The 20938-nt window shown below is 42.3% G+C and overlaps 1 protein-coding gene across 3 annotated transcripts in view; it reads left to right on the forward strand.

Moving 5' to 3' along the window:
* The first annotated feature begins 560 nt into the window (after window positions 1–560).
* Window positions 561–20938, forward strand: part of NPY2R (neuropeptide Y receptor Y2) — a 114002-nt gene continuing 93624 nt past the window's right edge. Inside the window, exon 1 of one of the 3 annotated variants that reach the window (XM_040418573.1) lies at window positions 561–851. In XM_040418573.1, the coding sequence (XP_040274507.1) occupies window positions 751–851 (101 nt within the window). In that variant the 5' untranslated portion in view covers window positions 561–750. The remainder of the gene's footprint in view (window positions 852–20938) is intronic. The other 2 variants (XM_040418576.1, XM_040418577.1) reach the window with 2 other exon arrangements.

The following is a 20938-nucleotide window of genomic DNA, read 5'->3' on the forward strand; positions in this document are numbered from 1 at the left end:
GCTTCGATTCGCTCATCTGTAGTAGTGATCATGGGGCAAATATTTTAAAAAATAAAAGTGTAGCAGCACAACAAAAATGATATATTGTTCCTTACTGTGGTAGTGCCCGCTTTGTCAGAAGCCAGTCTTCAGCTTCCCCAACTCCAGATGCAATCATAAAAGAAACTGCAGCACTCTCCAGCCTTGGTCTTTCAAACTTTATTCACCAATTCAATGCGACGTTTCGATCAGTGTGATCTTTCTCTTGCTTGAGAAAGATCACACTGATCGAAACGTCGCATAGAATTGGTGAATAAAGTTTGAAAGACCAAGGCTGGAGAGTGCTGCAGTTTCTTTTATGATTGCATCGGGGCAAATATTTTCCTATCACCACTACAGCCAGTTTATCCCTAGCCTGAAGGGAGTGATTGAATTCAACTACATTAAAACTAAAGGTAAGATGGACTGAAACATAGCACAATGATCAGGAAGAAACTCTACCTCCAGGAGTGTGGAAGGTGCAGCTGCCAAGTGATCTCCTCCTGGAGTGCCAGAGACTTCCAGGATGCTCCTCACCTAGCAGGGGCTGGGAGGAGGAGTGCCTGCTGCAGCTGCCTGTGCAATGACTGGCTCCTTCCTCTAAGTCCCTGACTCCCAAGGACTTTAATTAGCAGCTCTCAGAGCAGGGGAACAGATCAGCTCTGACTGGAGGAGAGAGACTTCTCTCCCATCTTCACGGTCTATATATCAGTGTATGGACAGAGCTAATGCATGCTATTGCTGGAGAAGGAGAATGTGGACTCTGACCTGCCAGCTTCTTCTGGCATCTGGAGCAGAATAAAGGACATCTTTCTACAACAGAGAAGAAAGCAGTAAGTTGCACTCAGTACTTTATATTACCGTTGCTGTTTACAGGGAGCACTTGGTGCTAGGCTAGCAGATGTCAATCCTGACCATAACCAAAGGCAGGATAAGAGGTCACTGATGAATGCAGGGTTAGTGAGGGCTGCACCCTCTGTACAAGCTGCTTTTATTCTAAACTGTGTCAATAGTGTCTCTCCATCACATAGAGCTGTGGTGTAATCATAGGAATGGTAACTATAGTGGTCACTAACAAATAGTAGTGTAGGAAGCATACAGTGTATAAATCAATATACAGAATCAATTTAATGGCACATGTAAATAGTTGAATGCAAGTCATAGGAAATAAATGAGGGCACTCTCTATCTATCTATCTATCTATCTATCTATCTATATCTATAGTATATATATGTCTATCTATATCTATATCTCTATAGTATATATCTATCTATATCTATATATCTATAATATCTATCTATCTATCTATCTATATCTATAGTATATATATGTCTATCTATATCTATAGTATCTATCTGTCTGTCTCTATCTATATATCTATAGTATCTATCTATCTATCTATCTATAATATCTATCTATTTATCTATCTTTATCTATATCTATAGTATGTATCTATCTCTCTCTATGTATATATATATATATATAGTATATATCTATCTATCTTTATCTATATCTATAGTATATATCTATCTATCTATCTATCTATCTCTATATATATGTATATATATCTATATTATATATCTATCTATATATCTTTATCTATCTTTATGTATCTATCTATCTATCTATCTATTATTTATCTATCTATTCTATCTATCTATCTATCTATCTATCTATCTATCTATCTATTATGTATCTATCTATCTATCTATCTATCTATCTATCTATCTATCTATCACCAGTCTGTCTATCTATCTATCTATCTATCTATCTATCTATCACCAGTCTGTCTATCTAGCAATGCTATTCAAAATGTAGTGCTCAATACATTTGCCTTTCATTATTAATAAGACCATTAGAACTGTACAGTTTTAGCTGTGATATCAGAGAGTAAATACCATAAATCACTGTGGTAAGGGCATTCTGTACATCAATTATTTCACTTTTTATTTTGGTATATGATAATAGATAGATAGATAGATAGATAGATATCATAGATGATAGCAAGATAGATAAATAGATGGTAGACAGACATATATTATCATGATAGATAGACAGACAGATGATAGATGTTAGTTAGATTGATAGTAGACAGATACATATTATCATTCTAGATAGATAAAACATAGATGGATACATAGATAGATAGATAGATAGATAGATAGATGACATGCGTTAGAATATGGATAGATAGATAGATAGATAGATAGATAGATAGATAGTAGACAGATAGATAGATGACATGCGTTAGAATATGGATAGATAGATAGATAGATAGATAGATAGATAGATGGATAGATAGATAGATAGATGGATAGATAGATGATAGATGGATAGATAGATAGATAGATAGATAGATAGATGGATAGATAGATAGATAGATAGATAGATAGATAGATGACATGTGTTAGAATATGGATAGATAGATAGATAGCTAGATAGATAGATAGATAGATAGATAGTAGACAGATAATAGACAGATAGATAGATTCTGAGATGGAAAAGGTCTATGATACATAAATATGAAATACATATGATACAGTTATTTTCCACAGATGCTATTTCAGTATTTCGCTAAATTGTGCTATTCTGTCTATATTTGGCAAGTTCCCCCTTCTGATCCGAGTGCACAGTATGCCAGTGTTACCATCTGAAAGTTTTACCATTAGTTTTATCTTGAGGATTTACGGACATTAAAAGTTCTTTACAGAGAGCGAAAGCTGTAATATGTAAGACTGGAGTAACTACCACGCATGCACACAGAAGTCTGTACACTAGGTTTCTATTTGTTAACTCTTTCAGGCTGATACATATTTATATTATATTATTGGTAACAATAGGTGTGTTTGACATTCTATGCAACATCAAAGATAACATATTGTGAAGATTTTCATCTGGCGTCTCATGATCAGAGTTACTAAAGGCTCTAAAGGAAGCTCTTCTACATATGACAAGCCTGAATTGATACCCATATATCTACTACACATTCCAGAACCATATAACTCAATGAAAGCTGTATCCATTATATCCTAGTTATAGGTTATTCCAGATGTAACTAACAATGTATCAAGGGATACAAAAAAGAAGGGTGTGATTTTTAAAGTCCTAAGATGTAACCATTGCCAATGCATACCTGCATGTCAGACAAGAGGTTACTGCACTTCCCTATCCTTGTGTTCATCATCGGTACATTGCTGTATCCTGTTAAACACGCGAATAATGGCCACACATTAGCTAACCATGCCTTTAGTGGAAGGATGTGTTTGTTCAGGGTTCATTTACTGTAGAAAATCAATGTATTCCTGTAATAGTATAAGAATGGAAAGACCAGAGCTCCAAGGAGTAAATATATCAATACTATTATATATTATATGGGCGTTAGATATACCATATGATACAGTGTATGTGCATTTAATTATGCCTTACCTTCAGTTACTAAAACTTACATACTTAGGTTGTTTCTTTTGCAATTAAGCATATATAATCTAATGGACCTAATGTGTGTACAAAGAGATCCATTTTCACTTATTTGTCTGCTTAATTATTCTTATACCAGATGAGGTGATCATGGGGCATCTGTAGCATCTTCAGAAAACTTGTGCCCTAGTAAAGTTGGTTGGAACTAACTCAAGTAGCTTGGAGAAAAAACACATAAATATTGCCTGAAAGGGTAATGCCGTTTGGACAAAGTGAAGTCAAACTGTAGTGGTGAACTCACCTTGTGAGGTTGTACAGTGTTTCTTAAAGGGATTCTGTCACCAGGTTTCACCCCCTCCAGATAAAAATATGGTTATGTTCAGGGAGCTTTCACGATTCCTAATGTGGTCTTATAAATGTAATCTGTAGGCTCATTTTGCTAAAAAAAACGCTATTACTAACCTGTCATTCAACAAAATAAGGTGCCCAAGGGGATGTAAATGGATCCAAGCTGCCGCCCGCACCCGCCGCCGTTCGTGCCCAGCTCCGCCTTTCCTGACCTCAGCGCCGCCTCATAATCCTGTGTGACGCCTCCGGCTCTCCCTCCCTCCCTCCCTCCCCCCTCCTTCTGCTCTAACATCTCGCGCGTGCGCACAGGGCTCTGCCTGATGCGCCCGTGTGGACTTCTCCGTTCGGCTTCATAGAGCGAAGTGCGCATGCACTTCGCTCAACCTCTCGATGACCTGCACACTGGCAGAGCCCTGTGCACACGCGCGAGATGTTAGAGCAGAAGGAGGGGGGAGGGAGGGAGAGCCGGAGGCGTCACACAGGATTATGAGGCGGCGCTGAGGTCGGGAAAGGCGGAGCTGGGCACGAACGGCAGCAGGTGCGGGCGGCAGCTTGGATCCATTTACATCCCCTTGGGCACCTTATTTTGTTGAATGACAGGTTAGTAATAGCGTTTTTTTTAGCAAAATGAGCCTACAGATTACATTTATAAGACCACATTAGGAATCGTGAAAGCTCCCTGAACATAACCATATTTTTATCTGGAGGGGGTGAAACCTGGTGACAGAATCCCTTTAACACTTCTAGAAGCTTATAGCATAGGAGGTAAAACATGGAGCATCTAGCCAGAGATCCCCTAGGTATGCCAATTCAGGTTTCTGGTATAGCAAATACCATGTAAGAGAAGTTCCCCTTAGTTTTAGATCGATGAAAAGCTGGCGTTACTCGCAGACAACATAAAATACCAATAGCTGGCACAAAATAACTATTAAGGTTAAAACAGGCAATTCGTATTGTGCACTGGAAGAATATGCTGACCTAACGAAGTCCAGATTTGAAACACATCTTTTTCTGCTTCAATAAATAGTTGGTTTACCAGATCATTCTTTTTTTTATTTTGTTGTCAAGTAGCACCGGCTCTGTATTGATCCAAAATACAAAAGGAACTTCTCTTTCACACTATTTGGAGCATCATGTAAATATGTATATTGTTCCGCATGATCCTTTTAAAGTCTAAGAATCTAATTAGGTCCAAAAATCATATAAAAAAACATTTAAAGTGGTTGTCCCAGTGGTTGTAAATATTACATGTTCTGTTACATCATTTAACATAATATTTCAATTGGAAATATTTCATAAAGTGTTCCAATGAGTAGATGATTGATGTTATATACCTGTTATGAAACCTCCTGGTGTTCCCGTGATAAACTGGTGCTGGTGAGAAGTCACTTCTAGGATGCTGATTCTTTTCTTACCTTCATCACTCCACTACCCATGTACAGTATTAGAGAATTCAGACAGTAAGCTACTGAGCATGTGTGACCATCAGCACTGTGCACATTAGGTGGATGCTCTGAGAAGGAATCAAAAGAACATCAAGGGGCACCATAACAAGTATATAAATCAGCACTGGGCACATTAGGTGGACGCTCTGACAGGGAATGAAAAGAACAGAAAGGGGCACCATAACAAGTATATAAATCAGCAATTGGCACATTAGGTGTACTCTCTGAGAGGGAATCAAAAGAACAGAAAGGGGCACTTTACCAAGTATGTAAGACCAATATCTCACACAGTAGAATTTTTTTTTCATTAATCCAATTAAATTGTTATATTTTGCGTTCTCTAACAGAAAAATGTATTATTTATTTGTGGGACAATATCATCCACGTCGACGCAGATGATTTAATTGCCAGCATCGACGTGGAAGCACTTTATTCCAGCATTCCTCATGATCTGGGCCTTAAGGCTGTACAATTTTTCCTCCAAACGAGAGGTTGTCAGTACCGTGCCCACAGTCAGGTAATCCTCCAGCTACTGGAATTCACGTTGACCAGAAATGTATTTTCATTTAATGGGCGGATCTACCACCAGCTCAGGGGCACCGCGATGGGGAGCCCCTGTGCCCCATCGTATGCAAATCTGTTCCTGGGCTGGTGGGAGGCAACCCTGGTCTTCACTGATGACAGTGTGTTCCTCACCGAGCCCATAGGACTGTGGGCACGGTACATCGACGATATCTTTGTCATTTGGCATGGCACCAAGCAATCCTTTGAGTTCTTTGTGACGGAGCACAATAAAAATGAAATAGGGCTCCGTTTCACATATGAATCAGACATTCAGGCCCTCCCCTTTTTGGATGTCCTAATCACCAAGGACCAGATGGGTGAGTTGGACACTTCTATATACAGAAAGCCTAGCTCAACCAACTCGCTCCTTCGCTGGGAAAGTGAACACCCGCTTGCTTTAAAGCGCGGGATCCCTAAGGGACAATACCTACGTCTACGACGGAATTGTACAAACAAGAGAGATTTTCTGTACCAAGCGGCTGATCTTCGCCAAAGATTCTTGTCTAGAGGCTACCCTGATCGGGTACTCAAAGCAGCATTTAGATCAGCCCTGAGTGCAGACCGCTCTACTCTACTCACTCCCAAACAGAAACCAGTACAATCCAATAAACTAACCCGCCTAATAACCTCGTATGATGGCGAAGCCCAATCCATCAGGGAGATAATCAACCAACACTGGCACATCCTCTTGATGGACCCGGATCTGAGGGAGGTGCTCGGTGAAACTCTGAGCATATCCTATAGACGCGGAAGGAGCCTCAAGGATCGGCTGGTTCATAGCCAATACACCCCACAACCATCGTCGGGTTGTGCTTGGCTTAAGAACCCCAACAATGGCTGTTATCGATGCAGTGGTTGCATCGCCTGCCCGCACATCACAACTGGCAAATCTTTCAGGAGTAATGTTACTGGCAAGGAATTTACCATTCGCGACTTCATGAACTGCAAGACCCGGGGGGTTATTTACCGGATTGTCTGCCAATGTGGGAAAGAATACATTGGCAAAACAATCCGTGAATTCCGTAGGCGAGTAGGTGAACACCTTAGCGATGTGGCCAAACTCAAGGATACCCCAGTGGCTAAACACGTCCACAATTCTCACAACGGCCATGGTCGTCTTTCATTCATGGCCATTGATAAAGTGAATCCACCAACAAGAGGGGGAGACTGGGACAGAATGATCTTGCAGAGGGAAGCAAGATGGATATATGACCTTAAGACTATGGCTCCCTTAGGACTTAACGAGCAGCTAAACTTTGGTTGTTTTTTGTAATGGACCATCCCTCCACTTTTAGTCCCAGCCGTCCCAGTATTTGCATACATTATGCACCCCGATGTATTAGGGGGCATATTAAGGGGTATCATCTCACCCCAAGTATATATTGAAAGCTACCTGCTTAGTCCTTTCCCATGCCCCCTTCCCGTCCCCCTGTCCTTCCCTTCTCCCCTCCTCCCCCTGATTAATGTTAATAAATGCTCATATTTATAAAACTTATGCCTTTCTGGCTTGTAATCATAGGAGCATTCATGCCTCTCTAACTGTTAATCTGCACAAAATGCTATATTTATATCTCTAGGAGCGCAAGCTATTATGCTTGCTCTCTAGCAGCTAACCCGGACGTCTGAGCACTCCTGGCATCTGTCAGTTGCCCAGCAACAGGCGCTGCATTCAGCCCTTCTCCCGGCCGCCCCACGTGACCGGACGCTGCGCTGCGCTCCACGGCTTGGTGCGGTGCGGTGCACAGGACGGCCGCACCTACCGATGGGGCGTAGCGTTCCGATCACGTGACCATCCCACCCCCAGAGGCGGTCGCTAGACAAAGGGCGCGCGTTCTGCTGCTTAAATACAGCATCCTCATGGCAAATCGGTGTGCAGCTGATAACATCAGATCAGCTGCCCCAGAGGCGCCCCTCTTTAAAGAATCTGTGGGGTCCTCCTTCCCTTAGGACCATCAATGTCCTTTTCTTCCAATCCTATTGATCCACTGATCTAAGGTATGTCTCTGTTCCATTCCTTTTTTTCCCCCAATATATGTGAACTCTTTCTTTTTTCTAGATCCTCATGTTAAATATATTTTTCCTTGCAGATTACTTTTGCACATTTTTGGATCGCTTCCCCTGATGATTTATCACTTGAAACGTGACACGTTGGGAACCATCCTTTAGGGCATTTATAGGGATACCCGCCTTATCTAGGGTAAGGTATCCGGACAGGGCCGCCCCTTGCGGGGTAGGAACTCTGTGTAGATAGGCAGGGGAACAGTAGCATTGCCCCCTTCCCCATCAGGGCTCACTAGGGACAACGGTTCCCTGCACCAGTCTACATTTTGGAATTACCTACGACCACATCTAACCCTCGGCCCAGACGCGGTATTATTTCCACCACGCTAGGCTGATCCCTATCAGGGGGCGTCTGAATGGTAAGACTGTTCCATACATTCTAGCCATATTTCAAGCATCTGTTTGTGGCGCTATATATTTTATATAAATTAACAGTAAAAGTTATATTTTAAGCTCTCCCAAATTCTCTATTGTTCTTTAAATTGTTAGTGGGAGCGCCAATATCCTTAAATCCTAACTACCCTATATATAATTTTTCGTACAATATCTTTAATGTAGAAAAAAAAAAAAACAACATTCCTTAATCTCCTTGTTCTGTCTTCATACACGTTCACTCAGTGTGCAATCTGACATTCAGCATAAACCATTCCTGTCTTCCAAATAAGAGGACTGTTCTTTGTAGTCTAACTTGTTTATTGGTAAAACAGGAGTATTTGATTGATTGATCGATCAATTGAGTGATTGATTGGTAAAACTATAAGAATACAAATAACATGAATAAGTATATAGCATAGCAGGTACTGTAACATTTGCATAACACTGAAACACATGGTAAAATGGCTGCCTAACACAGCACTATATGTCTTACATCTAACAGTTATAACAACTTATCTGAGTAACAATGATAACTAGATGAACAGCTCTGCATAACATAATGTCCCTGAAACAAAGATAGATCTCTCACCAGATATGTTTTTATAAGGATGGTGGAGTTTAAGAAGGAGATATGCAGATGGATAGATCTGCTGATGTGCCCTGGTGACTGCAGGCTTCTCTTTCCCAGAATGTTTTTCACTCCTACAATGCTTTGCACCACACACAATGCAGCAGTCTTTGTAACAAGAAAAACAAAATGTAATACAATTTAACACCGCTAGATGGTGCTATAAACATACTAATCACTACAGAAATAGCAAAACTCTTATAGATGTGACCTGTAATGATTCTCAAACTCTGCTTGGCAGAACACTCCCGGTCTGGCGTCAACAGACATCACTACTGAATCCTTTTTCCTTAGCAACCCATTTTGGTCAATGGTGGGATCAAGCTTTTTCAAAGCGCTATCCTTGGAAACTGTTTGGTCTTGGCTGAGGTAGTCTATTTCTTTAGCATGACATTAACGTTGTTTAGTGGGAATTATTATGTTTTTGGACTTTTCCAGATTAGCAGCGGTAAAGAAGTGTTTGCAGTGATGCCAACCTTTGCAGGGCTTCTGGCTCACAGGTAATGTCGATTTGTAAGACAGAGCTATATGAATTAGACAGGCTATAGCACGAACAAGTGACATTCAGTTGGAGAACCTGTCGAAACGAGGAGATTTGAGTTAGTAGTCTGAAGTCACCGTGCGTAGAACAGATACTTCAGGTCGGATTTCTTCATCGGCATCTGGGTCTATCACTCCAAACGTGTCGGATCCGATACTGCAAGACGTTAAACGGTACAGGAATTCAGGAGCCATGTTGTGTATTTAAGGTGGCTTGGTGCGACAGATCTAGTTGCGTGGTCCGCAGGATTATGATGTGTAGGCATGTAGTGCCACTGTTTAGGACAAGTGGATCTCTTGATCCTTAGAACCCAATTGCAGACGTAGATGTAAAAGCATCTGGTTTCGTTGCAAATATATCCCACTACCTTGCTGTCCATGTAAAACTCAACTTCCTCGATTTCCAGGTTCATTCCTAATGTTATAAGTTCAGCCAACTTCACTGCAAGCACAGCAGTGCAGAGCTCGAGTCTGGGAATCGTGTGTTCACGGAGTGGCATCAGTTTTGTCCGGTTCATGACAAATCCTATATGGCATTGTTCTTTGACATCAGTAGTCTTTAGGTATGCTACGGCAGCAATTGCTTTGACTGAAGCATCGCAGAAGATGTATAGTCTTTGCATCATGACTTCAATTGATGGCATGGAAGCATATGGTTGTGCCACATGAAGGCTGGTCAAAGCTTTGAGAGACTTCTCCCAACCTGTCCACAGGTCCTTTTTCTCCACAGGAAGTGGGTCATCCCAATCAGACGTCTCTTTGGTGAAGTCTCTTAACATAATTTTGCCTTGGATAGTAACAGGCGCTACTAATCCCAGAGGATCATATAAGCTGTTTATGGTATACAGAACTCCTCTATGTGTGAAGGGCTTTTCTTCCTTGATAATTTGGAAGGTGAATGTGTCTGCCTTTAAATCCCAGAACAAACCGAGGCTCTGCTGCATGGGAAAGGAGTCGGTGCTAAGATCCAAGTCCTTTAGATCACTTGAATGGTCTTGGGGTGAGAAGGCTTCCATTAATTCACGGCTGTTGGAAGCAATTTTGTGCAACATCAAATTAGATAGAGCGAGTATTTCTTGAGCCTTTTTTAGAAGACTGATTGCGGTCTCGATCGTTGGAGTGGATTTCAAGCAGTTGTCCACGTAGAAATCTTTTTCCACAAAGGATCTGACATCTGACCCATACTATGCTTCACCCTCTCGCGCTGAATGTCTGAGACCTTAGATAGCGACTGCAGGGGAAGGACTGTTTCCGAAGATGTGCACTCTCATTCGGTACTCTACAGTCGTGGGCAAAAATTTTGAGAAGGACACAAATATTAGTTTTCACAAAGTTTGCTGCTAAACTGCTTTTAGATCTTTGTTTCAGTTGTTTCTGTGATGTAGTGAAATATAATTACACGCATTTCATACGTTTCAAAGGCTTTTATCGACAATTACATGACATTTATGCAAAGAGTCAGTATTTGCAGTGTTGGCCCTTCTTTTTCAGGACCTCTGCAATTCGACTGGGCATGCTCTCAATCAACTTCTGGGCCAATTCCTGACTGATAGCAACCCATTCTTTCATAATCACTTCTTGGAGTTTATCAGAATTAGTGGGTTTTTGTTTGTCCACCCGCCTCTTGAGGATTGACCACAAGTTCTTGATGGGATTAAAATCTGGGGAGTTTCCAGGCCACTTTTGCCTTATAGCACGGTGCTCCATCGTGCTGGAAAATGCATTGTTCTTCACCAAACTTTTGTTGGATTGTTAGAAGAAGTTGCTGTTGGAGGGTTTTTTGGTACCATTCTTTATTCATGGCTGTGTTTTTGGGCAAAATTGTGAGTGAGCCCACTCCCTTGGATGAGAAGCAACCCCACACATGAATGGTCTCAGGATGCTTTATTGTTGGCATGACACAGGACTGATGGTAGCGCTCACCTTTTCTTCTCCGGACAAGCCTTTTTCCAGATGCCCCAAACAATCGGAAAGAGGCTTCATCGGAGAATATGACTTTGCCCCAGTCCTCAGCAGTCCATTCACCAAACTTTCTGCAGAAGATCAATCTGTCCCTGATGTTTTTTTTGGAGAGAAGTGGCTTCTTTGCTGCCCTTCTTGACACCAGGCGTTCCAAAAGTCTTCGCCTCACTGTGCGTGCAGATGCGCTCACACCTGCCTGCTGCCATTCCTGAGCAAGCTTTGCACTGGTGGCACTCCGATCCCGCAGCTGAATCCTCTTTAGGAGGCGATCCTGGCGCTTGCTGGACTTTCTTGGACGCCCTGAAGCCTTCTTAACAAGAATTTAACCTCTTTCCTTGAAGTTCTTGATCCTATAAATTGTTGATTGAGGTGCAATCTTAGTAGCCACAATATCCTTGCCTGTGAAGCCATTTTTATGCAACGCAATGATGGCTGCACGCGTTTCTTTGCAGGTCACCATGGTTAACAATGGAAGAACAATGATTTCAAGCATCACCCTCCTTTTAACATGTCAAGTCTGCCATTTTAACCCAATGAGCCTGACATAATGATCTCCAGCCTTGTGCTCGTCAACATTCTCACCTGAGTTAACAAGACGATTACTGAAATGATCTCAGCAGGTCCTTTAATGACAGCAATGAAATGCAGTGGAAAGGTTTTTTTGGGATTAAGTTAATTTTCATGGCAAATAATGACTATGCAATTCATCTGATCACTCTTCATAACATTCTGGAGTATATGCAAATTGCTATTATAAAAATGTAAGCAGCAACTTTTTCCAATTTCCAATATTTATGTAATTCTCAAAACTTTTGGCCACGACTGTACAATGTCTTCATTGGGGTCGTTGTTGCGGTACCAGAAGAACCTCAACTAATTTCTATGTTCTTCCTTGACGAGGAAGCAGTGGAACATCTGTTGCATGTCGGCAGTAAATGCTACGAAATCTCTGCCGAAGCATAGAAGTACCTCCAGAAGTCTGTTGTTGAGGTCTGGACCAGACAGTAAGACATCATTTAGCGAGACGCCTTTACACCTGGCGCTCTAGTCGAATACTACTTGTATCTGCCTTGTTTTTTTAGGATGATACACGTCGAATATGGGTAAGTACCAACACTCCTCAGAGTCTTGGAGCACGGGTGCCATTTCTGCATGGTTGTTCTGGAATATTCTTTCCATGAAGGTAAAGAAATGTTCTCTCGTCTCTGGTGTCCTCTGAAGGTTGTGCTTCAGGGAAATACATCAACTGTAGACAAGTTCTTTGTTAGGTAAGCGTTGTCTCCAGGGTTAAAACGGTAAAGGTGGGACCCAGCTTTTTGACTTGTCTTTTACTATTCCTTGATCCATGATCTCCAAGAACAGCCTGTCTTCTATGGACATTGCGACCCTGTTGTCTTCTCTTGTCCTGTGGAAAACTGTGCACCCTAAGTGATCTTGCTCCCCATCGCAGGCGTGGTCTTCACAGACAAGGCACAGGAGTGCTGTGTGGCAATTTTTTTTATCAGGAAACTGCTGTGACATGGCTGGAAAAGGGAAGAATGTCCATTCTCAAGTGTGTTGGTGAGTATACTGTTGACTGAAGTCGGCTTGTGTGCTCCTCCTAGACAGATGTCTCCTATGATTACACATCCTAGGTCAATTTTTAGACAAAAATTTGTTTTTGCAAACAGTCGGTTGCTGCTGTGTATAGGGTTCCCACCCCGGGTAGTATATTAGCAAAAATCACAGCAGATAAGTAAGATATTCTTTCTGTTTCTTTTTTTATTTTTTGTTTCAAAAATAAAGTATAATAACATACGGCAGTACGTGTGTAAACGTTTTCGGCTATGCAAAGCCTTCCTCAGACACTGAAAGATTACAAAAAATGACAATCAAGCCCTATGTAGATACTATATTAGGCTAACAGCATATAGTTCTAGCATATAATATAAATATAAATAAATAATATACGAAAAATAGAATATGAAAAAAATACAAATGATAATAACAATATAATCTAAGATACAAGATACAGTGGCTGACTATACGATATAGTAAAACAAGCTTGTCCGGATCTCGAGGTCATCTCCGGTCAGAAGTCACTTTTTTTATGAAATAGACACTGCGTCGGCGTATATCATGTTGCTGGAACGTCATATCAGCTTGAATAAATGCATTTAAGGAAGAAATGTCCAGTTCCAAATCCCAAAATCCCAAAATTAAGCTCTAATATCTATTTCCTCTTAATGGAATATCGCTGTATCGACTGAGGTTATGTAACATAATAGTGATCCCTATAATCTGACTTCATTTCAACATAATATATATAACACCTATCTCTATACTAGGAATTTCAAGACACCTAACTGTATTATAAAGGAAGCATAAAAAGAGAGCATAAAAAAACAACAAAAGACAACAATAAATAAAATCCATAGAAAAACATAGAACACCAGAGCCTTCCATCCTTACCTGTGCCGCAGTGTGATGTGGATATGATGGTGAAGAGAGGGTAAAGTTTGTGCCAATGGAAACGGAGCTATGCTCCAAGTACACCAAAATTGGGTGCCATAATGCTCTAAAACTTTGCTTTTTATATTGAGGTCCAGAATCGCGCCAAAATCTGTGGGCGGAATCTATTCTAGCCATGTGGAGCGGCTTGCGTTCCACCAGCCGGAAGTGTATCGGCCGGTGGAACGCATCAGGACCGGAAGTTGCGTTCCAAAGGCCGGAAGTGCCCGGCCGTGGAATGCAGTGAAAATAGGCGATACAGGGCTCTACTGAGGACAGATCAAAACAGATAACTGTATAGATGATATGTTGTATAATCACATATGTTCAGTAATATGCTAAATATGGTAATGATTTGGAGAAAAATAGAGTGGAAAGTAGATAAGAAGGGTATGAATGGAAACAGATTGAAAGGAACGAATATAAGTGGGAAAAATAGAGGAAAGAAAATATAGTAGAAATAAGTATAAGGAGAAAGTACATGCACATATATATATAAACATATACATATACATATATGTACATATATACATACACATACACACATACACACATAGAGGTGGGGATGTTGAGACAAAAAGAATAAGAATAATGTAGAATAACCAAGAGAGATATATACGTACATATATACACCCATACACCTAGAGGGGGATATAAAGACAGACAGGGTGTGATAAAACAGTGAACTATGGGAAATATTTTAAAGGATACTCTATGCGGCACTTGGATTCAGGAGGAGGTTTATAGGGCCTACGGAGGAAAAGTAAAATTATGTTAATATATATAGGAAATGTTGCATGAAAATACAGATTTTAACATGGTGATAGAAGCCATGGGATACCACTTCAGATTATGTCTCCTATGAAAAACCTTATAAAAAACTTTGAATTTCGTACTCTTTATTCATACCCTTTGGACTGAGGGTCTGTAGTAAGTGGATCCAGTACGCTTCTCTGAGTTTCAGGATTTTGCTTCTATTTCCTCCCCTGCGCGGTGGTGGAACATGTTCAATCACTTGATATCTGAGTTGTGAAATTAAATGACCGTGGCTATGAAAATGTGCGGGGACCGGTAGTAATAGGCTTTCTCGACGTATGGTGGACTTATGTTGACAGATTCTGTCACGTATTTTTTGCGATGTTTCCCCTACATATGCCAGTCCGCATGGGCATTTAATAATGTAGACGACGTAGTCGGAGTCGCATGTAAAGAAACCCCTGATTTCAATTGCTTTACCGGATTGTGGATGTGAGATGGTGGGACCTTTTTGAATGTGCGTGCATTGAGCACAATTTAAGCATGGGAACGTTCCCTTCTTGGGAGTGGATAGAAAGATTTGTTTCTGTAATTTTGTGTCCGAGCCAATGTCAGCCCTCACTAAGTTATCCCGTATGTTTCTCGGTCTACGGTTGCAGGGAAGAATAGAATTGTGGAATTCTTCCACCTGTGGAAAAGCCTTCCGTAAGAGTGGCCAATGTCCCCGAATGACATTGAGGACTTTCTTTGTGGCAGGGTGATACGTGTGTACAAATGGAATTTTTTTGTTGTTAGCAGAACCTGGTCGTCTGATCTTCCTATTTTTTGTTTCATGTAAAACGTGTTGTGGGTATCCTCTATTCTTAAATCTTTCCTCCATCTCTTTTTCTCTTATTGTTTTTAATTTGGGATCCTGGACAATTGTTTCAATTCTTTTGAATTGGGAGATTGGAAGTGATTTTAGTGTTGCTGGTGGATGAAAACTGGAAAAATGAAGTAAATTGTTTCTATCAGTAGTTTTACGGAAAAGATCTGAAGAGAGTGTCCCTGTTGTGTTAATAGAAATACTGGTGTCCAAGAAATCTATTGAGGTATTACTGTGGTGAATAGTGAACTGTAATTCCGGCCAGATTGAATTCATGTATTGATGGAATAAAAGTAAAGATTCTTCTGGGCCCGTCCAGATACAAAAAATGTCGTCGATGTATCTTTTCCAAGTTAACGTATGTGTCATGTATAACTGATTGGTATAAATGTATGTTTCCTCAAAGTGTGCCATGAAGCTGTTAGCGTAGGTCAAGTCTCTGGGCGTATGGAGAGTTTTGGGGAACGTTAATCTGTCCTTTAGCCTTGTGAACTCGTAGTATGTCTCTTCCAAGGAGTAAGACTATTGGGGCTTCTGGGTTCAGTTCTGGTATCAGGTGAGCTATACTCTTCAGGTGGGGGTTAGTATGCTGCTACCTCTGGTGTAGGTATCTCAGAACGGTTGTCAGATATGTGATTGCACTCCAGTATGGTTGGCAGGGACAAGCAGGTTTGACAATCTATGGACTCTACCTTGTACCCAGTTGTTTTCCTCCCCGTTGTCTCAATGGTACCTGCACATGTCTTTAAGGACTAGGGAGAACCAGGCCCTACGACGTTGAAGGTCTCGAAGAAGGTGGATTTGGTCATCTAAGATTGCATATTCCTTGATCGCCTTATCTCGGTGGCCAACCGGATAAACTCTTGACAAGGCAGATTTTTGAACAGGACTTCCCTCCTGCGAGTCCTTTACAGATCTCTGTACAGTGAGAAGTGACTAAAGAGGTGACTATGTCAGTGTCTATCTGCTTCCCGTCATGGTCCTCTGCTTGGGATAATACCTGAGAGGGTGGTCCAGGGTGTAAATCCATGTTGTGTCCTGTGCTACCGCATTATGTGCATGTCACATTGACCTTACAGTTCATGGTAAAGTGCAATGTTGTAGCGCAGCACCTGAAGCAGATGTTTTCTTTGAGGAATTATTTGCGGTCCTATAAAGACTTCTCCCTGAAGGCTCTGCATTTTAGTAAAGGGTGTGGTTTCTTGTGCAGGGGGCATTCTTTGGGAAGATCTTTGTGTTTGTTTTCTTCTTGAGAAGATTTAAATGGCCTGTAAGGAGAACCTGTGGAGGCAATGTTAGTTTTGTGGACTGCCACTGGTGTTTTATGAGGTTTGACACCAGGGGTAGTGGGACATGACAATGTAAAGTCAAAACTGGGATAATTTCTAATCCTCGCCTGTTGAGTAACTATCACGGTCGGCGTGGCTATCACATACGTGACACAGAGGGAGGGAACGAGGAAGGCCCTGCCCAAGTGAGAGGGAAGATGGTGACCCCTGACTCACCTGGCGGCTGGCACCTGGCTGCCCTGACGTCCCTAGACGGGTTCCTCACCCGTACGCCGATCACGTGCCTAAAGCCCTGGCTTTCCCTGAGCTGAGCCCTAGGTAGTGAACAGGGCGATGGGAACACTAGTCCGCACCACTAACTCTAAGGGAAAACACCAAGGGGAGGACAGACAACACAGACTCAACATATATTCCCAGGTGGGCGACAACAGGAGACAACAATAAGCCAAACAGGGATCCGGAGGGTAGCACACAGGAACAACAACCAGGATTAACCACTCCAGTGGGTCAGTATAGATGTCCAGGCAGGAAGCTCTATAACTGGCAACTAGAGAAGTGTGAGGGGAGAATATAAGGAGGTAGGGAGTGGCAGACACGAAACAGCTGAGGAGGAGAAGCTACGGATCCCTGAGAGAGACAAAAAGGATAGCAAGGCAAACACAGAAAACAATAACTAAGAAACACCATGATCTTTAGATATAGAGCGCGCAGCCACCCGCTGCGACTTCCTGACCCCGGGTATAACGGAGTCAGACGTGGCTCTTGATACCCTCGAGACAGTAACAAAGGCTACCACAAAGGGGGGAAATGGTACATTAAGAACCTGTTTATAATGGGAACCATGCGTGATCCACTTCTCTTGTAGATTATAAGAGAGTTTTTGGACAATCGGATTGACACCTCTGGCGTTGTCCAGGAATGCTAGCCCTGGCAGATCTCCTTGCCTGAGCAACCTGTACCTGTCACGATCATGGTTATGGTCGTGACTCCTTATCCGCATGCAGTTGCCTGCAGTTTTGGCTTTGTTGTCCACCACATGGTGAGGGCTGCTTGTATGTTGCCTCACGTGTGGTTGCCGCTGGCAACATGTTTGTATTTGGCAGCATAGCAGCCTGAGCTGTTGCTAGGCAGCTTGCTGTCAAGTGGATGCGGTTTCACCTGGCAACCTCTTTTCGTATGTGTGCACTTTCCCTGTTTGTTGTGCACGAGGTTATGTTTGTATGCACTGTGACACCTCCCTTCACTTGCAGTTGTCCCCGGCAACGTGTGGTGTTGTGTCCATGTGGTGGCAGTGTCTTGGCATGCTGGCTGTTCCCCAGGACATGGTTGTCATGCATGCCGTTGCCGGCGGTAACAGGTGAGTGTGTTTATGTGCTTTTCCCTTTAAGTGGCTTCACTACCCTGCCTGGTGTAGGAAGGGTTAACTCCCTTCTTTGTGTGTGTGAATACTGGGTGTGTCTGTGTGTGGGTGTGGCCACTTGGGGCTATTTAGCTCCTGCTGGATGCCAGACTCTGAGGGGTACTTCAGCCATGGTTAGCTGAAGTCATCCTCCTGGTTATATACCATCTTCCAGTGAGGGCCACCCTTGTGGTCATAAAACCATTGTATGATGTCTAGTTGATGTGTTATCCTTTCCGTGTTTATTACAGCTATGGATGTCCTGGTTTCCTGTGTGTTTTGTGGTGTGCTGTCTCCTTGATGTTTGTGTGGACAGCAATACTGGTGCATGGGTTCCAGTCAGCAAGGCTGTGGCAGGTAGGTTTGGAACTAATGTTGTTCACCTGCCATATCCACATGTCTGTACGTGTTTCCCCTTCCTTGCAGCTTGGCCAGTGAGACTCCTGTTTCTCCGTGTCCGGGAGGAACAGGTCGTCTTACCCTGCTCCTAGTTCAGGGCCACCCTAAGGGCTAGGTAGGGACCCCAAGGTTTCCGGTGTATGAGCCCTCCCACCATCAGGGTTGGCTCATACGGCTAGGAGTCAGGGTCAGTATTAGGGATGCGATAGGAGGTCACCTGCTCCCTGATCCTGTGGTCCTGGCCGAGCAGCGACCTAACATCTTCTGGAATCACACGGCTGAGGGTTTCCCCCATCCTCAGCCGTGACAGTAGCTCTATCAACAAGTCACTGAGTTCCCTGAGCTTCTGGTAACCCCTACCCACTATTCTGGGAAAATTATCAATTCTCTTATATAAAGCATTTTCTATAGCTTCTATTGACCCATAACACCAGGATAGTTTATGTTAATGTCTCAGATTTTTTTTGGGGTGTTCAGCAGACTCGCTTCCAAGCCACTTTACCAAGAGATATAACTCCTCACCACAGGAAACATCTAAGTTTCTTATGGAGTTCTGGAAGGAGGCTCGCCATGCCCTGTAGTTCTTGGGGCGATCGGTGAACTTTATAAGTCCTTTGGTAACCAGCTCCCATTTAGCAAAGAACTTAGCGAAGTCCATGACGGCCTGATTAGCACCAATACTACCCGTGTGTTTTTGTTATGCTGAATGTGTGGTGTATTACTATACCTTTTAGGGGTTTCTGGCTTAGGGAAGTTTGTATAATACTGTTCTGACGTGAAGGTTGTCCCTTTAAGTCGAAGTGAAGGTTGTAGCTTCTGTTCTGTAGGGCGGTAGTTGTGTTCAGCATTGCCTTGTCGTATACCGTCCTGCTTGAGGTACTGTGGTTCAAGGTAGGATCTTTGACACTCTTTTTTTTTTTTTAAACATCTCTTTATTGAAGTGGAAATTTGCATACAGTAAGACAAAAATGTAAGTACAAGACATGAAATAGCGATAGTTTAGCAGGTATTGTTGCACATACAAGTATCCAAGGACATGTCTCGACTATACAAATCCACAAAAAATTTTTTAGACAATTTTCACCCCTCCCAACCTCCCACCCTATTTCCTCCTCTCCCGCCTCCCAAAACCACCCAATCTATGAACCCTGATTTGAGAGTATAGTGATTACAGTATGCCTTATATAACACGTCAATTATGTTTTACGTTTAGAATTCCTTTGCGATAGCTTACACTTCCAATTTCCCTAGTCTACTAGCAAGTTGTGCTTCCAGGTACCATTTAGTCAATTTAAACGGGTCCATGAGCTCCTCAATCTCATCTCGTGATAATAACTTTTCTACGAAAACCTTCCATTTTTTGATGAATTTCCCAACTAGGCGTTCCTTATCCTGTTCTACCTCTAACCTTTCTAAATATAGGACAGACTTCATCATTCCAATCACCTCCTCCCACGACGGGCCTTCCCCTTCCAACCAATGCCTTAACAGGGCTTTCTTTACCGACATTAACATAAGATGTACCCCTCCTTTAGTGACCACTGTTCCTATTTCCTCGTCCTGGTTTTTGGTTATATAATGAAAAATACACTGTTGGGGCGTTAATCCCACAGTCTCTCCCCAAATTTCCTTTATTGTGTCCACCGACTGCTGCCATAGAGGTCTCACTTTTGGGCATTCCCATATAGAATGTAATAACCCAGCTCTTGGGAGATCACATTTGGGACATTTTCGCAGATAATGAGCTGGGGCATCCCTATAAGACAAGTTAAAGGCGTATGTCGCTCTATGCATAAGTCTCAGTTGGGATTCCCTCCACTGTTCATTGTATGTTGCCCGCCTCACCAAGTCAAGTCCCTCTCTCATTTTTTTTAGCAATGTTCTGGTCTGACAGCTCCCTTTCCCAAGGTTTATATGCTCCTTTTACCAAGCCTATCGTCTGTATGTTATGGAGCTTCCGATGCAAATCTGATAGAGACATATGGGAACTATTTCTGCCTAATAAAACCGCAAACCATCCCAACCTCTCCATGTCGCCCAGAGAACTCGCCTGCGCTTTACAATAGCTTCTAATTTGCTGATAGGGAAGATAATGTGCGTCTTGTAAGTCGTATTTTCCTTTAAACTGTTCCCAGGACAGCCACTGAGTACTGTTATCCTGCAATAGGTCATTAAGTCTTGTGATGTTTTTGTCTTTCCATACCTGGAATAGCGTATTTTCTCTGCCCTGAGGAAACGCTGGAAGCGACCATAATGGCAGTCTAGGGGAGATGTAATAAGGGAGCCCATAAATCTTTCTAATAGCTTTCCACGCCATTATGGTATCCTTTAAAAGGACAGCTTGTCTTATTGATACTGGGATATCTCTTAATTTGGAATGTA

This window comes from Bufo bufo, chromosome 2, assembly GCF_905171765.1.
Source record: "Bufo bufo chromosome 2, aBufBuf1.1, whole genome shotgun sequence".
NCBI classification, from domain to species: domain Eukaryota; kingdom Metazoa; phylum Chordata; class Amphibia; order Anura; family Bufonidae; genus Bufo; species Bufo bufo.